The 23,708-nt window shown below is 51.0% G+C and overlaps 2 protein-coding genes and 1 pseudogene across 2 annotated transcripts; 1 reads left to right on the top strand and 2 right to left on the bottom strand.

The window, feature by feature from the left end:
- Positions 1 to 1,204: 1,204 nt before the first annotated feature.
- On the bottom strand, positions 1,205 to 7,595 carry SYF2 (SYF2 pre-mRNA splicing factor). The gene is made up of 7 exons (XM_002716013.5): positions 7,108 to 7,595; positions 6,766 to 6,873; positions 6,285 to 6,410; positions 4,509 to 4,626; positions 4,043 to 4,133; positions 2,702 to 2,800; positions 1,205 to 2,005 (listed from the first exon to the last, which is right to left on the bottom strand). Exons 1-7 carry the CDS (start codon positions 7,132 to 7,134, stop codon positions 1,840 to 1,842), a joined length of 735 nt encoding a protein of 244 aa, XP_002716059.1. The 5' UTR covers positions 7,135 to 7,595; the 3' UTR covers positions 1,205 to 1,839.
- A 3,123-nt stretch (positions 7,596 to 10,718) lies between these two features.
- LOC127493773 (small nucleolar RNA U3) lies at positions 10,719 to 10,824 on the top strand (annotated as a pseudogene).
- Positions 10,825 to 14,588: 3,764 nt separating this feature from the next.
- Positions 14,589 to 19,765, bottom strand: RSRP1 (arginine and serine rich protein 1). Its single transcript, XM_051856665.2, has 5 exons — positions 19,599 to 19,765; positions 18,932 to 19,438; positions 17,137 to 17,288; positions 15,500 to 15,583; positions 14,589 to 15,015 (listed from the first exon to the last, which is right to left on the bottom strand). Exons 2-5 carry the CDS (start codon positions 19,389 to 19,391, stop codon positions 14,899 to 14,901), a joined length of 813 nt encoding a protein of 270 aa, XP_051712625.2. The 5' UTR covers positions 19,392 to 19,438; positions 19,599 to 19,765; the 3' UTR covers positions 14,589 to 14,898.
- Between the last annotated feature and the right edge of the window lie 3,943 nt (positions 19,766 to 23,708).

Here is a 23,708-nt window from a genome sequence, read left to right as displayed (position 1 = left end):
GTGAACCAGTTGATGGAAGCTCTTTCTCCTCTCTCTGGCACTCTGCCTTTCAAGTAAAATAAATATTCAAAGAAAAGAAAGAAAAGGAAATCCTGACACCTGTTACGACATGGATGACCCCTGAGGACACTATGCTAAGTGAAAGAAGCCAGATACAAAAGGACTGTACTGGGAGGTTTGGGGCTGGCATCGTGGGGCAGCACGTTAAGTCACCAGCGATGCCAGCAGCTCATACAGATGCTGCTCCACTTCCAATCCAGCTCCCTGCTACTGCACCTGGGAAAGCAGCAGCAGATGGCCCAAGTGCTTGGGCTCCTGCACCCAGGTGAGAAACCCGAAGTTCCTGGCTTCTGTCTAGTGAGCACCTGCTGTCATGGCCTTTTGGAGAGTGAACCAGGAGATGAACGATCTGTCTCCCCCTTTCTGTAAACTCTGCCTTTCAAACCAATAAATCTTAAAAAGAAAAAAGAAAAAAAAAATAGAAAAGGAAATAAGATTGGCTGTGAATTGATTCCTGAACATGGGCACCAGCTAGCTGGGACTCATTGCACTACTCTTCTTTTGACTATGGTTGAAATTTCTTACAATTAAGAAAATTTTCAGTGTGTATGGAAAGTCAACACGTCTGTGTGTTTGTGTGTACACACAGATAATTGTGGTTTAAGATTTATTTGAAAGGCAGTTGCAGAGAGGTCTTCTATCCACCAGTTCACTCCCCAAATGGCTGCAACGGCCGGAGCTGCGCTGATCCGAAGCCAGGAGCTTCTTCTAGGTCTCCCACAAACGTACAAGGACCCAAGGACTTGGGCCATCTTCAACTGCTTTCCCAGGCCATAGCAGAGAGCTGGATTTGAAGTGGAGCAGCCAGGACTCGAACCAGCACCCACACAGGATGCCAGATCTGCAGGCAGCAGCTTTACCTGCTATACCACAGTGCCGGCCCCAGACAGTTGTTTTAAATAACGTTGTAAGGATTCTATTCCAAAGCACTGTACTGCTTTTTTAGAAAGGTGATATTCACAGGATGGTCTTGCTTCTCCCTGAACCTGGCCGCGTGTGGCCACAGTGGAGACAGGAGCTGCCCTCCAGCAGCCAGTGTGGGTTCAAGGTCAGTGACTTGCTCCCCTGGTCCAACTCTGGATTCTGTCAAATTCCCAGTAACATTCATGGTATAGTGACTATTTTGTGAATATTGCCACCAATCTTTTTTTTAAAAAGATTTATTTATTTCAAAGAGTTATACAGAGAAAAAAGGAGAAGCAGAGAGAGAGAGGTCTTCCATCCGCTGGTTCACTCCCCAGTTCGCTTCAATGGCTGGAGCCGTGCCAATCCAAAGCCAGGAGCCAGGAGCTTCTTCTGGGTCTCCCAAGTGGCTGCAGGGGCCCAAGGACTTGGGTCATCTTCTACTGCTTTCCCAGGCCACAGCAGAGAGCTGGATTGGAAGTGGAGCAGCCCGGACTCGAACCGGCGCCCATATGGGATGCCGGCACTGCAGGCGGCGGCTTTACCCACTATGCCACAGCACTGGCCCCACCAGCAATCTTAAACCCAAAATGCTTCAGGGATTGAACAGTTTTATACATTTAAAATACATTTAAAAATATAATTAGGATTTATACAAAGTATATTTTTACAAAATAACTTCACTACAAGAAATACATCTTATATCCAAGCACAAAAATGTGGAAATATACATGGACATGTATGTTTAAGAAAAAACATTTATTTCTAAGTGCTGCGTGGGAAGGCAGAGACCAGGTTCTGGGTTCAAAGCAAACTCAATCTGGTGGCAGAGATTTTCACCTACTGTCAAGTTTATAAAAACAGTTCCTGAAGGGATTAAACAGCTGTTCCTCTTTCCAAATTCTGTTTAATTTCAGCCGTGTACTTCCCGTAGAACCTTTCGGCTTTCTTGTTGAATTTGGCATTTCTCTCGTTAATGTAGTCAATATCTGCATCGTCGTTGTAAGGACGTCTCCGGCTGTATTTGTCTCGCTTTTCAATTCTAGAGGAAGAACAACATAATTCACAAAATTCAAAACTGTCTCGATGCAGTACAGCTGAATAGTGAGGAACGGAGGCAGTACGTCTAGAACACGATGTTCTGGGATTAAAGCTGATGAACAGGATGCCCCTGGGTATGAATCGTGAAACTCGGCAAATGCAAACTCATCTTCAGAGCATCCTGCAACAGCACCACTGCAGTGCTGGGATCTGCACACCCAAGTGTCACCAGAGGTAACCATTACAGTAACCGTACCCACCGTAACAACCATGCCCGGCACGGAGCATGTAGGAGAACACACTGAACGGCCATTGTGCAGGGGCCAGTACGTGCCAGACCTGGCTCTCACTACACCTGCTAACCCCCATGTGTAGACTCACTCTGTTCTACCTAACACACACACACCCATCAGGGTTAAAAACGTGGACACAACTTCGGCACATTAACTAGAACATTCTTGCTTCTTCAAATCAAATAGTGGAATAACTGTTAAAGTCAAACCCCTAACAGTTTTCTCCAGACCCCTTCAATTCAACTTCTCCAGTGCTCTGTATCTCTGCTCCAAACCCCAGGGACTCCACCCACGCTTGCTGTGAGTCTTGAAAACCGCATTTCTGTCCGCTGTCACTCAGAGCACATCCTACGCCCACGGTGCCATCTGCGCGTGACCTCGCGGGCTGCCCCGCTGGTACTCACTGCTTTTCCAGGTCGGTGACCATCCTGTCGATCTCCTCCGCAGAGGGCACGTGTGTACCGTGCAGCAGACTGTTGGATGTCGGGAAAAACTCTTCTCCACTGGAATGACAGCAAAACAGCCTTCCGGTACCGCAACAAGCGCTCCACCCCACATTCACACAGACCCCGCTCACAGCGAGAGAGAACAGATACCAGACCCCACCTCAACGGTTTTTAAAAAAGGAAATACAGAACTAGAAAGGACTAAAGCAATCCACCCCCTCTAACACCCCTTCCCCACCCCACCCTTCCCCACTCCCACCCTTCTCCTCGCACCCCTTCCCCACCCCCACCCTTCCCCACTCCCACCCTTCTCCTCACACCCCTTCCCCACTCCCACCCTTCCCCACTCCCCCCCTTCTTTCCACTGGTGAACGAGCCAATAGCCAGAGGCCGCAGGCTCACCAAAGCCAAAAAAAATGAGGAACAAACTTGGGATTACACTTCTAAGCTCAGGTCTCCTCTCCTCAAAAGCGGGGATTTGCTACTACAGCCCACCACCTGCTGGTGGCAGGGTTTTTTTGTTTATTTGAAAGGTAGAGTGACAGAGAGTGAGAGACAGAGAGAGATCTCCTGCCCACTAGCTTACTCTCCAAGAGCCCTCCACACCTGGGGCTGGGCCAGGCCGAAGCCAGGGCTCCCACATGGGTGGCAGGAACTCAAGGCCGTGAGCCATCATCCGCTGCCTCCCGGGCACACGCAGGATGCTACACCGGAAATGCCCAGCAGGGGACTGAGACCACTCGGCTACGGGACACGGTGCTTTAACCCACTGCCCCACAACGCCCACCCCTCACCACCTGTGTCACTGGGACACAGTCACACCCACTCACTGGTCTCCTCTACGGCCGCCACCTTCACACTGAAGCAGCACAGGCGAGCAGTTACGACAGACACCAGACGGCCCACAACGCCCAAGATACTCACTCACTGTTCCTGCACATGAATTCAGCCAGGCCGCGCCGAAGCAGCCGGCCTCCTGCAACAGCGTCTATGGGACGATAATCTGGGCTGACCCCTCGCCCTGTCCTGGAATGCCCGGCCAGGAAGAACGAGGTGCTCAGCCTGAACTGCCGTGCGTGAATGGAGGCCCTCTTAGCTGAGGCTAGCCCAGACCTCACCACAGCTGAGGCTAGCCCAGACCTCACCACAGCTGAGGCTAGCCCAGACCTCACCACAGCTGAGGCTAGCCCAGACCTCACCATTAAAAAGAGGATGCGAGGGAGACAGACAGGCAGACAGACAACCCCCCAACACACAAACACATCCACACTGCCTTGGAATGGAAACTTAGCAACTTACTGCTTCTCTCTCAGTCTCTCATACGTCTCCATGTCAGGCTTGATCTGCTTGGTCAACCTGTGATACTGGCGTAGCTGGGCGGCAGCATAATCTAAAAATAAAATGAGACCCAGAGATAATGATTCCTTGTTGGTTACTACTTTTCTGAGGGAACTAAAACACCAACATTATTAAGAAACGCATGCATGAAGCACTATGCACAGCCTCTAGCCTAAAGATACTAATAAACATACTTGGATTAATTTTACCACAGAACATAAAGGATCCAATTGTCTGAAGTGCAGCCCTTTTTTTTTTTCACTCTGCCCAGTGAGAAATATTTGCATTTTTCATGGGTTCAGGCCTCTCAGAAAGTTTCTCACGAAAGAAGCTCGAGGTGCACATCGTCTCTCCACGCCAGCAACACTGAGCCACGCTCATCTCCCAGGCCAGCGCAATGCTCACGCTCAAACAGTGTCAAGCGTACCTGAAAATCCGAGATCCGGGTTTTTCCTCTTCTTTTTCCTCTCCCACCTCTCTGCATCCTCTGCGCTGATCTCCAGCAACTTCACTTTCTCATAGTCTTCCCCCCTGGCTGCACACTCCTACAAAGAGGAAAAGGAGCGGGCATTTGGCCTGGAGTTGAGACACCGGATCTCACATCAGAGCACCTGGGTGCGAGTCCCAGCTCCACTCCTGACTGCATCCCAGGAGGCAGCCGGCGAGCACGCACGTGGCCGGCTCCTGGCCACCACGCGGGAGACCTGGATGAGCTCCCAGCCCCAGCAGTTTCAGGCACTGGGGGAGTGAACCATGACAGGAGCCCTCTTTCTCTCTCTGCCTCTCTTTCTTTCTCAAGAAGAAACAGCTGATACCTACAATTATGTTACAAGTAATGATCTATTTTAAATCAAGAAATATCGAAAAGACATCAAGTAACATTTTTAAAATAATGACTCATATTTAAAGGAAACTTGGGAATCCACTAGGGTGTGTAGAAGGGAGCATATGAGAATTCTTTACCACATCTTTGTTAAAGATTTTTATTTATTAGTTTGATAGGAAAAGTTATATAGAGGCAGAGAGAGAGAGAGAGAGAGAGAGAGAGAGATCTTCCATTTGCTGGTTCACTCCCCAAATGGCCACAACAGCTGGAGCTGTGCCGATCTGAAGCCAGGAGCTTCTTCTGGGTCTCCCACACAGGTGCAGGGGCCTAAAGTACCTGGGCCATCGTCTACTGCTTTCTCAGGCCACAAGCAGAGAACCTGATTGGAAATGAAGCGGCCAGGACTCAAACCAGCACCCATATGGGATACCGGCACTGCAGGCGGCAGTTTTACCACTACGCCACGGCCCCAGCCCCCAGACCGTTGTAAATGTCCTGTATGCAGTAACTCATTTAATTCATAAGTAACTCATGTAACTACGATTATAATCCCTTTCTTACAGATGAGGAAATGGAGATACAAAGAGATTAAACAATTCACCCCGCGGGCTCTGTGGTGCTAAGCCCCAGCGTGGGACACCCGCATCTCTGGCTGCACTGGTGGCTCAAGTCCCTGCTCCTCCCTCCACTCCAGCTTTCTGCTGGCGCATCTTGGGAGGCAGCAGGTGCCGGCTCAAGTGCCTGGGCCCCATCACCCACGTGCGAGACCCGGACAGAGCTCCAGTCTCCCGGCTGCAGCCTGGTCCGGGCCTGGCTGTGAGGGCATGTGAGGAGTGAACAGCACATACCTCTAACTCTCTCTCTGCCTTTCAAGTAAATAAAAAAAAAAAAAACTTTTTTTAATGGCAGGTAGAGTTATAGACAGTGAGAGAGAGAGACAGAGAGAAAGGTCTTCCTTCCGTTGGTTCTCTCCCCAAATGACCACTATGGCCAGTGCTTCCTCCTGGTCTCCCATGCGGGTGCAGGGCCCAAGCACCTGGGCCATCCTCCACTGCCCTCCCAGGCCTCAGCAGAGAGCTGGACTGGCGGAGGAGCAACCGGGATAGACCCCGGCGCCCATATGGAATGCCGGCGCCGCAGGCAGAGCAGGCAGAGGGTTAACCAAGTGAGCCAGGGCGCCGGCCCTAGTAGATTAAAACCTTTCCTTAAAAATAAGCATTAAAAAAAACCCTCCCCTCAAAGCGTGCGAGCTACCAAAGGACAGAGCCAGGGTTCAATTCCCGCCGTTCACCGCCAGGGCCCGCGTCCGCGGCCCCCACGGCCCCCGGCCCATACAAGAGAAGGAAGAGACCCCGCCCACAGCGACAGGCTCCCAACCTTTTTCTTTTCTTCCTCCTGAAGCTCCCACTCCAAACGAGCCTTCTTGGCCTCCCAGTTTGCCGGTAACTTGAGTCTCTTATCTTCTTCCACAACCTCCTGGTGGTTTAACTTACGAGCTTCGTTCTAGAAGCGAAACACGGAGAGCAGAGGCTGAGCCTGCACACCGCCCGCTCTCGGGGCTCGCGGATCGCCTCCGAGATGGACAGCGACCCAGGGAAGCTTCCGCCCGCGTCCGGCCAACGCAGCCCACCGAGCAGAAACGCCGCTAGGAACACACGTGCAAACCCGAGACAGACAGACAAGGCAGATCGGGGTGCAAAGGGCCGGAGCGCCAAGGCGCACTCCCCAAAGTTGTCGGGGCGACTGCAGTGGCCGCCCGCGGGACGCTCCAGCGCGGCGCGGCGTCTTCCTCGTCCCCTAACAACACGCAAAGGGCCCGGGCAGGTGACGGTCCGAGCGGGCCCCCGGGACCACTCACCCGCTTCAGGTGCAGCTCCCGGAATTTGCGCAGTCTCTGTTCGCGCTTCTGGGCCGCCAGCTCCTCGGCCGCCGTCAGGGCCCCTTCCTCGGCGCTGTCCACCGGCACCTGCAGCGGAGAACTAGCTTCAGGCGGGGCCGGCTTGGCTTCCCCCGGGACAGCCCAGGCCGAGTCCTCGCGGATCCCGGCAGGACGGGTGGGGCCCTCCACCGGCGACCCGACTCCAGGGTCTGGCGCCTCCCTAGCCCGTCGCCCAGGCTTCGCCTCCACCTCCGCCTCCGGACTCTCCATCTCCTCCTGACTCCATTAACAAAACCTCCTAGGCACAGCGCTGGCACTCACCTTCTGGACTTCAGCCGCAGCCGCCATTACAACCTCTCTCTTCCCACTTCCGGCAACAACTCCGAAGACTTCCGTCAGCCTTTGGAAAGCCTCGTCAGACAAGCCCCGCCCCTTCCCGACAGCCTCGGGAATGCAGGGCCAATCGCTGCCCCTTCAAGCGGTGCGAGGTTTTCGATTGGGCAGGGCCGTGCGCAGCCGCAGAGGGCTAAGGAGGCCAGAACCGGAAGGGGAGGAGGAAGAAAGGGCGGGGCAAAGGCTCGGAAGAGGGTGGTCGGCTAAGAGCGGCCGAATGGAGCCTGGTGGGCAGTGGGTCCGCGCTGTTCTCGAGAGCAGAGAATGCTTTCCGTTCAGCACTGAGCCAGTGTCACCTCCTCCGAGAGGAGGCCCGGCTTCCCGGACCTCCCGCCGCGTGACACTTAACTCCTCGATAGTGTTAGGGATCCTTCCTGTGCGCTGATTTCCCGTTCCTGCATCAGCCGCCGCAGGGCAAGGCCCGTCCCGCCCTGGGCCAGCAGGCAGACGGGCTCCCATCCAGTCACAGGGCGAGGTCGCTTCGTCACAGAGAAATCCGGGGCGCCGACAACTCGGAGAGCTGTAGAGACGGGAAATACTCCCCAGCTAGTGCAGGCGAGACATTAAACATGCAGTTTGTGAATAATTAAATCCGAATCATGATGAAAGAACCTGTTGTGTGGTCGTCTTCGATACAGTCGCACAGCGATAAAAGGGCTCACGTATGAGGTGGTGCATTTCAGGTTTTTGGTTTTAAGATTTTTATTTATTTTTTTTTTTACAGGCAGAGTGGACAGTGAGAGAGAGAGACAGAGAGAAAGGTCTTCCTTTTGCCGTTGGTTCACCCTCCAGTGGCCGCCGCGGCCGGCGCACCGCGCTGATCTGAAGCCAGAAGCCAGGTGCTTCTCCTGGTCTCCCATGGGGTATAGGGCCAAGCACTTGGCCCATCCTCCACTGTACTCCCTGGCCACAGCAGAGAGCTGGCCTGGAAGAGGGGCAACCGGAACAGAATCTGGTGCCCCGACCAGGACTAGAACCCGGTGTGCCGGCGCCGCAGGGCGGAGGATTAGCCTAGTGAGCCGTGGCGCCGGCCTGGTTTTAAGATTTTTATTTATTTGAGAGGTAGAGTTACAGAGAGAGAGAGACGGAGAGAAAGGTCTTCCTTCCGCTGCTTCACTCCCCAAATGACCACAATGGCCAGAGCTGGTGGGGCTCCTGGCCTAGATTTTTTTTTTTTTTTAAGGTTTATCTTGTTGCGCGTGGCAGGTGCAGCAGCCAGCAACACCCTCCTCTTCTCCCAGGGGGTGGCCTGGCAGCCGTGTGTGCCCCCACTGCACTGTGTGAACCTGAATGCACATTAAATTCTCCAACTGCACCAAGAAAAAAAAAAAAAGATTGTTTATTTGAAAGGCCGAGTTATAGATAGGGACACACACAGAGCTAGCGAGCAAGCTTCTTTGGGCCTCCCACATGGGTGCAGGGGCCCAAGCACGTGGACCATCTTCCATTGTTTCTCGGGCCATGGCAGGGAGCTGATCAGAATCGTTGCAGCCGGGACTCCAGCAGTCACCCGTACGGGATGATGGCATTGCAGGCTGCGGCATTACCCACTGTGCCACAGCACCGGCCCCTGGACTAGGATTTTGAAAGTCTCCTCTCCCTACTTCCTCCCATCAACCCAGGTGAGCAGGATGACCCTAGAACTGGAGACAGGGAAGAGTATTTGTCTTCATACAGTGAGCTGGTCACTCATCCCAAACTGCACTGCTGCCCTTGGGTGTGGGACAGCCAACAAGGGAGCGGACGGAGCAGGAAGCAAGGGAAAGCCTGTGGCCAACAACTACTGAGGAAGAAGGACCTCAGAAGTGCCGAGAAGACCAAGGTGACACGCCGGGAACTCTTGAACGATGGGAAGGGAACAAGGGGCAAAGGAAGTCCTCACTGGGGCAGGAGGTCAGCAAGCAGCAGCTGCAACTGGACACAAGGGTACCGCACAATATAGGGAGAACAGTCAGCTGCAGGGCCAAAAAAACTAAACAACAGACGACCACACATTTAACTCACCTGAAATACTGTATAAAGAATAGACAGGAGCTATTTTTTTTTCCCAAAGATTTACTTATTTATCTGAAAGGCACAATTACAGAGAGAGGGAGAGATATCTTCCATCACTGGGTCACTCCCCAAATGGCCACGACAGCCGGAGCTGCGCCCATCAGGAGTCAGGAGCTTCTTCCAGGTCTCCCACACAGGTGCAGGGGCCCCAAGGGCCTGGGCCATCTTCTACTGCTTTCCCAGGCCATAGCAGAGAGCAGGATTGGAAGTGGAGCAGCAGGGACTCAAACTAGCACCCATATGGGATGCTGGCACTGCAGGCAGTGGTTTTACCGGCTACGCCACAGTGCCAGCCCCAGAATATAGAGTTTCGACAGAATGCACAGAAGCCAGATGCAATGTGAAGCTGTGATGTAATTAAGATGTCACCCTCTGCAGCCCATTGAGTCCCTGGACTGCTACCACCACTGAAGGAGAGGAAAGCAGAGACGCTGTCTGGAGAGGGCACGGCACCAGCCTCATATAAAGTGGCCTTGGTAAGAATCAATGCGACCTACATGGCAAAGCCCCTGCTTCTGATGGTCACCTTGCAGGAAACACAGACACCAAGGAGCACGTCAAAGCACGTGGCACAGAGGCAGCCAGCAAAACCCACTTTGGGAAACTATAGGACAGCTGCTTTTCCAGCCCCCACCCCCTTTCCCACACAGAAAAAAACATGGGGTTAAAAAAATGGGGAGAACCTATAGATTAAAAGAAGGCTTGGCAGATATAATGATTAATTATAACATATGGACCTTGTTTGAATAGTTCAAACTAAAAATAATGAACATTATGAGATCATCAGGAAAACGTGAGCACTGGTAGGGTATTTGATACAAAAGGATTATTTGGGCAGTGTGATGATGATACTGTGCTTATGTTTAAAGAGATTAAAATGTTTACAGAGGGGCTGCCACCGTGGCATAGCAGGTAAAGCCGCTATTGCGCCTGGAAAAGCAGTGGAGGGTGGCCCAAGTGCTTGGGCCCCTGCACCCATGTGGAAGACCCGGAAGCAGCTCCTGGCTCCTGGCTGGCCCTGCCCTGGCTGTTGCAGTCATTTAGGGAGTAAAACAGTGGATGGAAGACCTCTCCCCCTCTCTCTGTTAAGTCTGCATTTCAAATAAGATCTTTAAGAAACACATTTTAAAAGTATTTAGAGACGAAACACAGTTGAAAATCGATTTGTATTCTCGGCCTAATTCTACCACTAACTTTGTGACCTAAAAACTTTTGAACTTCATCAACCACAAGGGAGTTGGGTTTGTTCAGTGTTTTTCTTTAAATTATCCTTTAATATTACTATTTCAAATGCTTTTGCTTTTTTAACTTTTTAAAATCCATAATTCTTTCCATTTTTTTATAAATAATTATTTTATGGAGGTTGAGAGATTTGTGGAGGTTCTGGTTTTTTTCTAGAGTTTCAGTGTGGGCTTTGCTGGCTACATTCTGAAGGTGTCTCCTAACCCCATTGGAGACTGAGAAACTGTTAAAATGGGTTTCTCAAGACTATACTTTCAGGGATCATTTCTATAGTTCGCTACTAGAGAAGTTTCTCTGTTAACTGAAAAGTGATCCCTGTTAAATATAAGAGTGGGAATAAGAGAGGGAGGAGATGTACAATTTGGGACATGCTCAATCGGACTTGCCCCACATGGTGGAGTTAGAAACGTGCCAGGGGGTTCCAATACAATCCCATCAAGGTGGCATGTACCAATGCCATCTACTAGTCCAGTGATCAATTTCAGTTCACAATTGATCACACTGATAGGTCTAAGAGTCAAAGGGATCACACAAACAAGACTAGTGTCTGCTAATACTAACTGATAGAATCAAAAAGGGAGAGTACGATCCAACATGGCAAGTGGGATACACAGCAGACTCATAGAATGGCAGATGTCCTAAATAGCACTCTGGCCTCAGAATCAGCCCTTAAGGCATTTGGAACTGGCTCTGAAGAGCCCATGAGAGTATTTAGGCATGGAAAGCCAAGACACTCTGGAAAAAAAAAAAAAAGACCTAAATGAAAGATCTCTGTGAGTGAGATCCCAGTGGAAAGAACGGGGCCATCAAAGAAGGAGGTACCTTTCTCTGAAGGGAGGAGAGAACTTCCACTTTGACTATGACCCTGTCGGAATAAGATCGAAGTCAGCGAACTCAAAAGGCTTCCATAGCCTTGGCAACTCATGACTGGAGCCTAGGGAGATTACTGATGCCATAAGCAAGAGTGTCAAATTGTTAAATCAACAACAGGAGTCACTGTGTACTTACTTCTCATGTAGGATCTGTTCTTAATGTGTTATCCAATGTGAAGTAATGCTATAACTAGTACTGAAACAGTATTTTACACTTTGTGTTTCTGTGTGGGTGCAAACTGATGAAATCTTTACTTAATATATACTAAATCAATCTTCTGTATTATAAAGATAATGAAAAATGAATCTTGATGTGAATGGAATGGGAGAGGGAGCAGGAGATGGGAGGGGTGCCAGTGGTAGGGAAATTATGGGGGGGGAACCATTGTAATCCATAAACTGTACTTTGGAAATTTATATTTACTAAATAAAAAAAAATTTTTTTAATGGGTTTCTCAAGGTGTGAAGACCCCCTAGTGGCTGAAACTCACCTTCAGTGGACCCTCCAACGTCCTCTCAACCAGGTCTGCTCAGTGCAGCTCAGCTTTGGGAAGCCTTGTTTCCTCCCAGGCTAAGGGAACTGCTCAGGTCCCTTAATCCCAAACACTGCTCCTGCCACACTGCCACACTGTTCCCCGAAGGCAGGACAACCATGCCCAAAGGTTTAGGCAGTCGTTTGTCCCCACCTCACACCCCACCACACACACAGCATCCTCCAGTGGCTTCCCATCCCCCCCCCACACACACACACGCAGCATCCTCCAGTGGCTTCCATGCCTCTCGGGAGAAAATGCAAGCCCCTGCTTTGCCTGGCCCACAGGACACAGACAGGTAACATCTCTTTAGATTTTTTTGTCTATAGTAACAAATTTTGTGTCATGGTGGAATGAAGCTGAAAACTAAATCACAGGAAGTTATGCAGATAAAAGACTTAAGTTTCCTGCAACCCTAAGTTAGAAAAGCTCATTTGGAATGAAGATGACAGAAAACTCAATGCTGCCATTCTCACAGCTGTGGATTTAAATGTCTCATAGAGGCTGTCTACGGCAAGAAGGAAATACACAGTATGAGAACAGTGTGTGGAACATTCAGAACAGTGCCTGAGCACCCTTAGAGTAGCATAAGCATTGGCTAATAGGGCACAGGGCTAAGCTACGATGACAGAAGCTCTAGCAATAAATGATAAAGTTCAGTAATCTCACCGGCGCCGCGGCTCATTAGGCTAATCCTCCGCCTTGCGGCGCCGGCACACCGGGTTCTAGTCCCGGTCGGGGCACCGGATTCTGTCCCAGTTGCCCCTCTTCCAGGCCAGCTCTCTGCTGTGGCCCGGGACTGCAGTGCAGGATGACCCAAGTGCTTGGGCCCTGCACCCCATGGGAGACCAGGAGAAGCACCTGGCTCCTCAGATCAGCGCAGTGCACCAGCCGCAGTGCGCCGGCCGCACCGGCCATAGGAGGGTGAACCAACGGCAAAGGAAGACCTTCCTCTCTGTCTCTCTCTCTCACTGTCCACTCTATAAAAAAAAAAAAAAAAAAAAAAAAAAAATTCAGTAATCTCTCATTATGTTCCCTGGAGAACAGCCCAAGTTGGAGGGGTAGGTCTGTTCCATGCAAGTATTCAATTACTCTGCCATTCGCAAGTACATGACTGGCAGCTGCCAGGTAGTTACTAGGTACTAAGTAGTTACAAGTTCCACCCAGAAGGCGAGTGTACACTTGCAGCTACGGTCTAGAGTGCGAGAGCGAGCCTCAGCACTTCCACTTGTGTTCTGTTCAGAACTTCAGTCACCTGGTCGGACACAGTTCAAGGAAGGTGGGAAAACGGGCAGCCTTGAGCCCAGAAGGGAGGGGAGAAGGGACTTTAACACAATCTATCCACAACTATTTTTTAGTGTGTTACTTAGAAATGTACACAATTTTCTTTGAAAGTTGATCATAGTTGTTTTGTTTTCTATTTGAAAGGTAGAGATGTCAGCTGGTCTTCCATCCACTGGTTCACTCCCCAAAGGGCCACAACAGTCAGGGCTGGGCCAGGTGACAGGAGCTTCTTCTGGTCTCCCACCTGGGTGCAGGAGCCCAAGCACTTGAGCCAGCTTCCACTGCTTTCCCAGGTGCATTAGCAGGGACTGTATCAGAAATAAAACAGCTGAGCCTCGAACTGGCACCCATATGGGATACCAGAGCGGCAGGCGGCGGCTTTACCAGTGCCTGCACTGACCAATGTATAGTCTAAACAAGTCTCTAGGTCTCTGATTTAAAAGGAACCAAGGAATCATTAAGTGATAGAGCCAATGTTTTGTTCCCCCTTTTTAGGAATATCTAGCCAAAGACCATCAGACTAAGTTCCTGGTGATCCATGCAGAAGATCCAAGAGGAAGATGGGGGGTTGGGGGTTTGTGTGTGCCGATTTGTGCTTTTCAGACAAAATTGGCTTTTACTGGGCCTGGCATTATGGCACAAATTAAGCTGCTAACACCGGCATCCTGTTTGAGAACCAACTCCAGTCCTGGATGCTCCACTTCCAATCAAGCATTCTGCTCATGCACCCGGAAAAGCAGTGGATGGTCCAAGTCCATGGGCCCCTGCCACCCACCTGGAGAACCTGGAGGAAGCTCCTGGCTAGCTCCAGCTGTTGCAGCAGCCATTCAGGGAGTGAGCCAGAAGGTCTTAAAACTGTGCATTTCAAGTAGATGGATCTCTAAGCAAACTGGCTTTTACTTTACAGAATGGGCCTATTAATGCTGAATTTAGTAACAAGACTCATAGTGCTCCATCTCAATTACAATGCTGTCCAGTTATACCAGTATCACGGGTAGACCAAGCACATCAAAGCTGACATAGAAAAGGCTGAGAAACAGGGAGGCAATGTAACTTGATAGCCTACTCTGTTGCTAAAAGACTTGAAGAGTGCCGATTCTGGCTGCACTGAGCTAGGACGTAGCCTTGGTTGTAGGAGTAACTCGTGCTGACCTCACAGGGCTACTCTGCGGAGGCTGCTCTCACCAGCAGTGACATGGCACCCTCTCCCTACAGTAGTCACCAAGTGCTGGGCATCTGCACCAAGTGGGAGACCCGGACGGGACGAGGCTCCAGGCTCCAGCCTGGCTCAGCCCTGGCCATTACGGCCATCTGGAGAGTGAACCAGCAGATGGAAGGTCTCCCTAACTCTTTCAAAATAATACATAAACCTTTAAAAAAGCTTCCCTATACTTCTCTGTTAAATGAAGAATCATGAGAGGAGTTAAAATAATTAAATCAGTTTATTAACAAATATACAAAAGTTTATTTTCACCTTACAAATTTCACTCTGTATAGCTGGTATTATACAATATTTACAAGTGTATGTACAAAGCGCCCACCTGTATGTAACCTCTGGTCCATTCGAGTTCTCTATGAAGCAAGAGAAACCTAGAATGTTAATATTTGATTATTAAATGCTTCTATTTTTTGTGTGCAACAATTACTATAAATGGCTCAAAGGGATGGGATAATACTAAAAACAAATTTGCAATAAAGTGCAGTTTTGGGCGATCTTAGCCATTAGTCTTCTTCTAGACGGGTATCCACAGTCCATACGGGCTTTTCTTCTTATCTATCTTCGGTGACCCTGAAGATACTTCTTCAGCAGCAGCTTTAGCCAACTTGTGAACCGGCTTTGCTACAGAATTCTGCAAGAGAAGAAATTAAGTCAGCGTCTCAAAGATACATTTCATATATTTATTTTCACCAAATATATGAGATCTATCCATTGAGGAAACCAGAGATCAACCAAATCCGAAGCATGGGCTCACACCTGTGATCTGACTCAACGGGATGGTAAAGCCAAGAAAGCATGGAGAAGACACGCACGGTGCGACGGCTCTGAGGCTGCGCTTTCTGAGCCCTTATTGTAAGACATTCTCACTGACAAGTAGTCAGGGATTTCCTTTCAAAATGTTCCAACAACTTTAAAAGGGATTTAACAGCCAACGCTGAAACTGAGTCTGGGGGGTCAGACACAGGTGGACCCCCTGTAACGGTCACCTGTGAAGTGGTGCCAAGTTACAGGAAACCCTGTTTTCAGGAGCTTAGCAACTCCCAAATTCTCACAAAGATGAACCAAGAGCAAACCCTCTGCAGTGATCCTGAGCGGTCAGTTCTCGGATAACTTACGTTAGAGCTAAAAGCTATGTTTCTCTGCTGAGCAGACTTTTCACTGAGTTTCTTAGTTCCACCTTCTGTCAGCTCTTCCGATACCTACATAAACAAGAGGACAAGTATTTCTTAAAAACACATATTCTTAGTTTACAAGTACTGCATAAAAACCAACCCCAGTGTATATAAATTTACAATAAGACACACAAACCAACTCAGACCTAACACTGTACAGTTAACAGCCTCAACAGAGAACTCTGTTTTTCCCTTAGGGAAACTGATTTAATAGTAGGTGTTAGGCACAGCTCCTCATATTTTATTCAAACTCTAATAACTTTTAAGTCATACCAGAAAGTAACGAGTTTCAAGGAACTAAATCATCTGCCAGTTGAGAACTGAATCATCTGAACAAGTACTGAAGTTAAGATCCTGTCTACTGGGGGGCTGGTGCCGTGGTGCAGCAGGTTAAGCCACTGCCCGCACTGCCAGCATCCCATATGGGCACCAGTTTGAGTCCCTGCTGCTCCACTTCCGATCCAGCTCCCTGCTAATGTGCCTGGGAAAGCAGCAGATGCAGGCCCAAGGCCCTGGGCCTCTGCCACCCCCGTGGGGGACCTGAAGCTTCAAGACTTTGGCCTGGCCCAGCCCTGGTCATGAACCAGCACATGAAGATCTGTCTTAACTCTGACTTTCAAATAAATCTTACAAATAAACTAGATCTTGTCTACTAATACCAAACAAACTCACATCTGGATTCCAGTGATAGGCTCACTTAGTTGTAGTGTTTTTACTATATTTTTACTATATTAACTGGTTTTTATCCAATTCTATCTTAGGGCTTTGAAAGCCAATAATTTTAAAGCTTTTGATTTTACACAATTAACTCGGAAGTACAGTGCAATCTGCCAATGCACATCCTGCACATTTCTGGAGAATTATAATAAACTTATCTTCAAATGAAGCAGGCATCCTCTTCTGTAATCTCTCAAAACATCTGGAATATATTGCATACATTATGTAAGGGACATCTACAGCAGAGATGCCCCACCATTACAGAGTGTACCTTTGCTTAGTTTAAAAACTGTCTTGAGTACCATATGCAAATGCAGCCCCAGATTCTAGCATGCACATGGATCTACCAATAGGAAACTCGAGTTTTCAGTGTCTGAGGGAAACTCAGGTAAACCTCTGGTGCTTTAGCCATGTACCAATTACCAACAGATTTTCTTCATCAATGTCTGGAGAGCACATTCATGATTTCTATAAGACAGAAATAAAGCAGGTAAACTATACTGTATGCTGAATATAGATGTGCAGGAAAACAACGCTGCAAATGAAAGCTACAGACAAACACCCTGAAGGCTAGAGTTAAGACCGGAATTGTAAAAAACTTAATAAAAATCACCAATGTCCCAGCTACCATATATTGATGTTGTCGTGAAATGACTAACACCATGTCTACTGAAGGTAAAGCTCATTAACTTCCCATTCTCACAGGTGCGATCCTGTCTAGAAGGTCACGACTGCTAATTTTAGGGAATTATGTATGGGTAGACATCCCAAGAGAGACAGTCTAAGGTAAATCAAAACGGCTAATGAAACCCCTCTGGCAGCAGCTTTCTCAAGAGTCTGTTCGTGTAAACGAGAGTGCTTACCTCAGCCTTCGCGCCATCATCTGACACGGCCGCCCCACGGCTTGTTTCTCTGGCTACTAAAACCGCTCTGAGACTAGCCGGCAGCTCAAAGTTGGTCGTTCCTAAAGCTTTCGCTGCATTGGCTTTTGCTATTTCTAACAGCTCCATTCGATCTATTAAACAAACAAAAAGACACATTCATTATTATTAATCCTGTAGTTTTTCCCAAAAATGTGCTTGTTTTACTTAAAACAGCTATATCCAGATGTGTAAAAGCCGTGTTTATTTGCCACAGGCACAGTGAAACCCTAGTTTCAGTTCTTCTGACAACCACCTTGTTATTTTCTCTTCAAATAGTTATTTCTGAACCTAGGAGTTTTTAACAGACCTTTGATATCAACTTCTTGATCAATACTACTACTACTAAAGCCCACATTCACACTTCCGTAAGTTTGTTACCTAATTTTTTCCTATTCCACAATCCCACCTACCACATCAGAAGTCATGTTACAAAATACTAGACAATTCAACTTTGTTTACTACTGACACTTTAAAAAATGTGTTTTGGTATTACTCCAATTCAATAAATATTTAAGGGGCAGGTATCTGGGAACCAGTTTTAAAAAAATCCTTGGTACTTTCCTCCCCAATTCAACAGTTCATTTAAGGGATAGATATTTGGGGAGCAGCTAAAAAATGTTCTTTAAAGATCATTTATTTGAAAGGCACAGTTAGAGAGAGGAAGAGGGGGAGGGAGGTAGGGAGAGGTCGTCCATCTACTGGTTCACTCCCCAGATGTCTGCAACAGCCAGAGCTGAGCTGATCATAGCCGGGAGCTTCTTCCTGGTCTCCAATGCGGGTCCAAGGGCCAAAGGACTTGAGCCATCCTCTACCGCTTTCCCAGACCAAAGCAGAGAGCTGGGTTGGAGGCAGCACAGCCAAAACTCAAACCAGCGCCCATATGGGATGCCGGTACAACAAGCAGCAGCTTTACACACTATGCCACAGCAGCTAAAATTTTAAGCAGTTGGGACACCCCCATCACATGTCAGAGCACCCAAGTTCAAGTTCTTCCAGCTCCCTGCTGAGGAGGAAGCAGGAGGGGTCCCTGACACCCATGGAGGAGACTGGGTTCTGGGCTCCAGTCTGTGGCCCCGCCCCACCCTGGCTGTTGTAAGCATCTGGGCAGTGAGGCAGCAGATGGAAAAGTTGTCTGCCTGCAAAAATAAGAAAATTTCTGGTAGTTACTTTAGTAGCAACTTAGAATAGGTAAGCACATCATTCCCATTTAAAAGACTATGCCTGGGCCGGCGCTGTGGTGCAGCGGGACAACGCCCTGGCCTGCAGTGCTGGAATCCCATGTGGGCACTGGTTCGAGTCCCGGCTGCTCCACTTCCGACCCAGCTCTCTGCTATGGCCTGGGAAAGCAGAAGAAGATGGCCCAAGTCCTTGGGCCCCTGCACCTGCGTGGCAGACCAGAAGAAGCTCCTGGTTTGGATCGGTGCAGCTCCAGCCATTGTGGTAACTGGGGAGTGAATCATCGGATGAAGACCTCTCTCTGCCTCTCCTCTCTCTGTGTAACTCTTTCAAATAATAAAAACTTTCTTCTTTTTTAAAGAAAAAGACCAGGACGAGAGCAAACAGCCTGGAGAAAGCGTCTCCTCCACCCGAAGCATCAACCCCCACCGCATCCAAGGGCACCGCTCTCAGCCGCACTCCAGCCCGCGTGCTCCCTCCCCACCAGCACCCAGGCTTCCCCGCAGCACCGCGAGCGGCGGAGACCCCCAGACCCCGTCCCTCCCGGACCGACACCCACCTTTCTCGCTCAGCCGGAAGGGGGTCCTGCTGCGGGACCTCGTGCGGGACCGGGCCCGGCGCCGGCCGCGCTGCTCCGGGTACACCGTGCGCCCGAAGCCGTAGTGGCGGCGCCCGCGCGGCGACCTCCGGGAGCGCGAGCGGCTGCGGGAGCGGCCCCGCCGCGGAGACCCGGGGCGCCTGCGGGGCGATGCCCGGCGCCTGTCCCCGCGCCGGCGGCTGCGCGACCACGAGCGGCTGCGCGAGTAGGAGCGCGAGTAGCGCCGGTACTTCCGCTGGTGGCGCCTCCGGGAGCGGGACCGGGAGCGGGAGCGGCTCCGGCCCGGCGACGACGACCGGCTCGAGCGGCGGGAGGCCGGGCGAGAGCTGCCGGAGGACGAGCGGCTGGAGCGGCCCGAGCTGGCCGGCGAGCCCTTGTCCTGCGGCGAGCCGGGCCACAGCGCGCTCACGTAGCCGGACATCTCGCCCCCGCGGTCTGAAGAGCAGAGTCCTTCCCGGAAACTCAAGCCTGGCGGGGAACGAGAAACAGGAAAACAACTCAGCGCCCGGAAGTGGGGGCGGGGCCGGGCGCCCGCCCCGGAAGCAGCCGAGCCCCGAGGCCTCGCTAGGCCCCACGGCGCTACCGCGAAACGCCGCCCCCCCACCCGACGGAACTGCGGGAAACTTACGGCCGGCGGTCGCCGCCTCCCTCAGGGCCGGAAGAAAGGCTAAGGCCAGCCTTTCTTTCGAAGGTCGGGACGAAGCTGCGCTTTTAGCGCCTACTCCCAAAAACGCGGCAAACTACCACAGCGAAGTCCTGACGCCAACTGAGCCGGACGTCCCCCAGGCGCGACTAAAGTACCAGAAACCCGAGGCCGCGCATGCGCACAGACGTTAGCGCGGTGGGCGTGGCTCGCCTCTAACCCAACCGCCGCCTTCCCCTCCCTTTTTCCCGCCCACCGCCTCGCCTCCGAGATACGCATGCGTCAGCGCGTCCCGGGCACCGCGCCAGTATTTCAGGGTGTTGCGGAGGAATGTTCCTGGGTTGTTCTGATTTGAGGCCATTGTGGGCTCCATCAGGCTCGATCTAGACTTGGGGGCGCCGTGTGGCGCGGCGTGACGCCCAGGGCAGATGCGGGCCCGAGTGCCTGGCGGGGGATGGCACGAGGGGAGACCCTGCCGCCGGCTGCCGATGGCGGCACCCTCCGGGCGGCTGTAGGCCTGGGCTGTGCCCTGGACGCTCTCCTGGCCCCCGGCCCCCGGCCCCCGGGGCTGCAGGAGGCGGCGGCCGCGGCTAGACCCCGCGACATCACAGGGTTCATGCAAGTGCAGTGTTGTCTCTGAAAGTTTCACGTGTTAGCTGGTAGAGGTAACTCAGAGACAAAATGCAGGGACCCCATAATTGGCCTTTAAGGGGTTAGGTTGATGTGGGGGATTAAATAATGGCGATTTGCTTGTTTTCAGGATTATACAAATAGGGTACATTCCAGGTGTTACCGGTGAATGGCAGCGTTCTTCTCGCAAGAAAGAATTCAGGCCTGAGGCAGAGTAGTGGGAGGTAAAATAGCAAGGTTTATTAGGGAAGTGACATCCGTGAGAACGGATGGGCACCTCTCCAGACAATCAGAGAGAGTGCCCAGTCGCTCGGACTGGGGAAGAGCGAGGTTGCATGGTTGAGTGGAGAGAGTACAGGCGGGCGGCTCAGCAGAGGGCAGAGGGCTGAGCGCGCAGTTGAGGCCGGGGGATTTTAAGGCCATGGGTCTTGCTTCCCCACCTCTGCTCCTCTTGGAACAAAGGACTTTTTGGATATAAATAGAAAAACTCTAATCTGAGTTTTCCCCCTGAAGTTATCAGACAGGGGGAAGCCTGCCTGGGGTCGCCCGCCTGAGAGGAGCCTTAGAGGAAGGATGGTTATGGGGTAGAAGGGGCTGGGCTGCACCTGGAAGATTGTCAGGCAGAAGGGTCGGGGACCCCCACCAGGCAGGTTGTTGGGTAGAAGGAGCAGGGCAGGATGCAGGTACTGGGCTGCCCCTGGAAGGTTATCGGGATGACTTTGAGATGCATATGCTGGACCCAAATGTCTCCTTAGGCCTTTGTCACACACACACATAAGCTCATATCTGACTTCTGCCTAACACAGGCATTGTAATGAAACTTGAAAAATGTGAATCAACTGCTGGCTGAACTCGCTTCTGTGAGGAGAGCAAGTGTGTTTTTTTTTTTTTTTTTAAAAAAAAGATTGATTGATTGATTTGAAAGGGTTACAGAGAGAGAGAGAAAGTCTTCTCTCCACTGGTTCACTCCCCAGTTGGCTGCAAAGGCTGGAGCTGCGCTGATCAAAGCCAGAGCCAGGAGCTTCTTCCAGGTCTCCCATGCAGGTGCAGGGGCCCAAGGACTGGGGCCATCTTCCACTGCTTTCCCAGGCCATAGCAGAGAGCTGGGTCAGAAGAGAAGCAGCCGGGACTAGAACCGGCGCCCATATGGGATGCCAGAGTTGCAGATGGCAGCTTTACTGTAGCGCCGGCCCAGGGAATGTTTCTTTCTGAAATTCTTTCTTAAAGATTTATTTATTTATTAGAAAGAGTTGCACAGAGAAGAGGCAAAGAGAGGTCTTCCATCTGCTGGTTCACTCCCCAATTGGCTGCAATGGCCAGAGCTGTGCCAATCCAAAGCCAGGAGCTTCTTCCAGGTTGCCCACGCGGCTGCAGAGGCCCAGTGACTTGGGCCATCTTCTACTGTTTTCCCAGGCCATAGCAGAGAGCTGGATCAGAAGTGGAGCAGCCGGGACTCGAACTCGTGCTCATATGGGATGCCCACACTTCAGGCAGTGGCTTTATCCGCTACGCCACAGCGCCAGCCCCGCTGAATGTTCTTTTAAGTAAGCGAGATGGGTAGCTGGCTGCCAGGAACCTTGGCTGAAAGTCCTCTGTGTGAGTGGACTGACCGCATATTGAGCTTCAGGCTGAGGAGTGGTGTAAGAAGGATCACGTTAGGGGAAACCTAACAAAAACATTTTAAAAGACAGCTGCCTGTGGTAGAGTTGGAGGTGTTGGTGATGAGTAAAGGGGGATAGGAAGTATAGGAAGTCTGTGCTGGGAACCTGGTAGGAAGCGGCTCCGCCCCTGCGCGCGATGCTGCGTTTGCCGCTCATGCGCGGTCTGCCACAGTTAAGGTTTGCAAGGGATGCCAGTGCCATTATGTCTTCAATTGGTATCTCTAGAGTGTCGACTTCCCTCATGCAGAAGTCCAGCGTCAGCTGTGAGAGCACGGAACTCTGAACTTGGAGGCCAGTTTAAAAGGCAAAAACGACATCTTCGCAATCCCTCCCATCTGAGAATGTGACACTTAGACATGTCTAAATCTGTCTGGCGTGGCCACCTCTGGCGGGCCCACCAGAAGTGGCCACGCCCTGATCTCCCAGAACCTGTGGCTATCACCTGGACAGGGATCTGGAGGTGAGATTTTCCTGAAATAGCTGGTGGGTCCAAGCTAATCCCAGGAGACATTCAAAGCATAAGAAGAACTCAACACCTCTGAGGCCTCTGCCTTTTGATTAGACTTGTTGCTAGCATGATCAGAGCTGTGGAAGAGGGGCCGGCACTGTGGCACGGCAGGTTAAAGCCCGGGCCTGAACCACCGGCATCCCATATGGGCGCCGGTTCAAGTCCCAGCTGCTCCTCTATCTGATCCAACTCTGCTATGACCTGGGAAAGCAGTGGAGGATGGCCCAAGTCCTTGGGCCCCTGCACCCGCGTAGGACACCCGGAGGAAGCTCCTGGCTTCGGATCGGCCCAGCTCCGGCCATTGCGGCCATCTGGGGAGTGAACCAGCGGATGGAAGACCTCTCTCTGTCTCTACCTCTCTCCGTAACTCTTTCAAATAAAATAAATCTTTTAAAAAAAATAAAGCTGTGGTAGAAAGCTTTCCTAGGTCAGGAAAAGGGAGGCATCAGTCCTGGGAATGACACGAGGTTGTTATCTGCTTGCCTATGAATGCTCCAACTGCAACCCCTCTCTGCCTCTGGGTAACCATTTCAGGTTCTGCCTCCAGTGCAGAGCAATGTTAACCCTTGCCCGACAGCAGATGGCTCAGTATGTGGGTAAAAAATGTATAGCTTCCGCTAACTGCGTTCACTTGTGCAGTATTGTATCAATCCTGTGGCTGCCATGTTGTACTACAATATCCAATCAGATATATACAGGTAACCATATAAGGCCCACAAAGACGCTAAAACCATATATAAAGGAAAACCCTGCCTTGCTGGGGCTGAGGATTTTGGATAAGAAATTCCACCTGGGCCTTACGCCGCCATAATTAAAGCTACCTCCTGTTAAGAGGCCTTGGTGTCGTGTCTTGGTACATGAATCCTGCTACGCACCCTGTTGCCACTTCTGCAGTGTGGTGGACTATGTGCAGATATGTAGAGAGAGAAATGCAGGAGCTTAGGGCAGCTCCCAGCAAAGACCTCCGTCCTGCAACCTCACAGAACTGAAACTCAGCAACACCTGAATGAGCAGGCATTGGGATTCTCGCCGGGAGCCTCCCGAAAGGAAAGCGGCCCTACTTGACTTGCGCCCAGGAAGACTTCTCACCTACAGAACTGTAAGACAGGGGCTGGCATTGTGGCTTCATAGGTAAAGCCGCCGCCTGTATCCCATGTGGGCGCTCGCTCATGTCCCGGCTGCTCCACTTCCTATTCACATGCCTGCTGATGTGCCTGGGAAAGCAGTAGAGGATGGAGCCCTGCCACCCTCCTGGGAGACCCAGATGAGGCTCCAAGCTCTTGGCTTCAGCTTGGC

The sequence above is a fragment of the Oryctolagus cuniculus genome, chromosome 7, assembly GCF_964237555.1.
Source record: "Oryctolagus cuniculus chromosome 7, mOryCun1.1, whole genome shotgun sequence".
Taxonomy (NCBI): domain Eukaryota; kingdom Metazoa; phylum Chordata; class Mammalia; order Lagomorpha; family Leporidae; genus Oryctolagus; species Oryctolagus cuniculus.
Note: the sequence above shows the minus strand (reverse complement) of the source record. Positions and strands in the feature narration are given on the sequence as shown.

Excerpts from the sequence above, each read along its gene's own strand:
- RSRP1 (XM_051856665.2), bottom strand. The coding sequence starts at position 19,391 with ATGTCCGGCTACGTGAGCGCGCTGTGGCCCGGCTCGCCGCAGGACAAG. Across the intron at positions 17,289-18,931 it reads CTTCCGGCTGAGCGAGAAAG|ATCGAATGGAGCTGTTAGAA; the intron begins GTGGGTGTCGGT and ends TTTGTTTAATAG. Across the intron at positions 15,016-15,499 it reads ACATAGCTTTTAGCTCTAAC|AATTCTGTAGCAAAGCCGGT; the intron begins GTAAGTTATCCG and ends CTTCTCTTGCAG.
- SYF2 (XM_002716013.5), bottom strand. The coding sequence starts at position 7,134 with ATGGCGGCTGCGGCTGAAGTCCAGAAG. Across the intron at positions 4,627-6,284 it reads AGGAGGAAGAAAAGAAAAAG|GAGTGTGCAGCCAGGGGGGA; the intron begins GTTGGGAGCCTG and ends TCCTCTTTGTAG. Across the intron at positions 2,006-2,701 it reads GTCACCGACCTGGAAAAGCA|AATTGAAAAGCGAGACAAAT; the intron begins GTGAGTACCAGC and ends TTCTTCCTCTAG.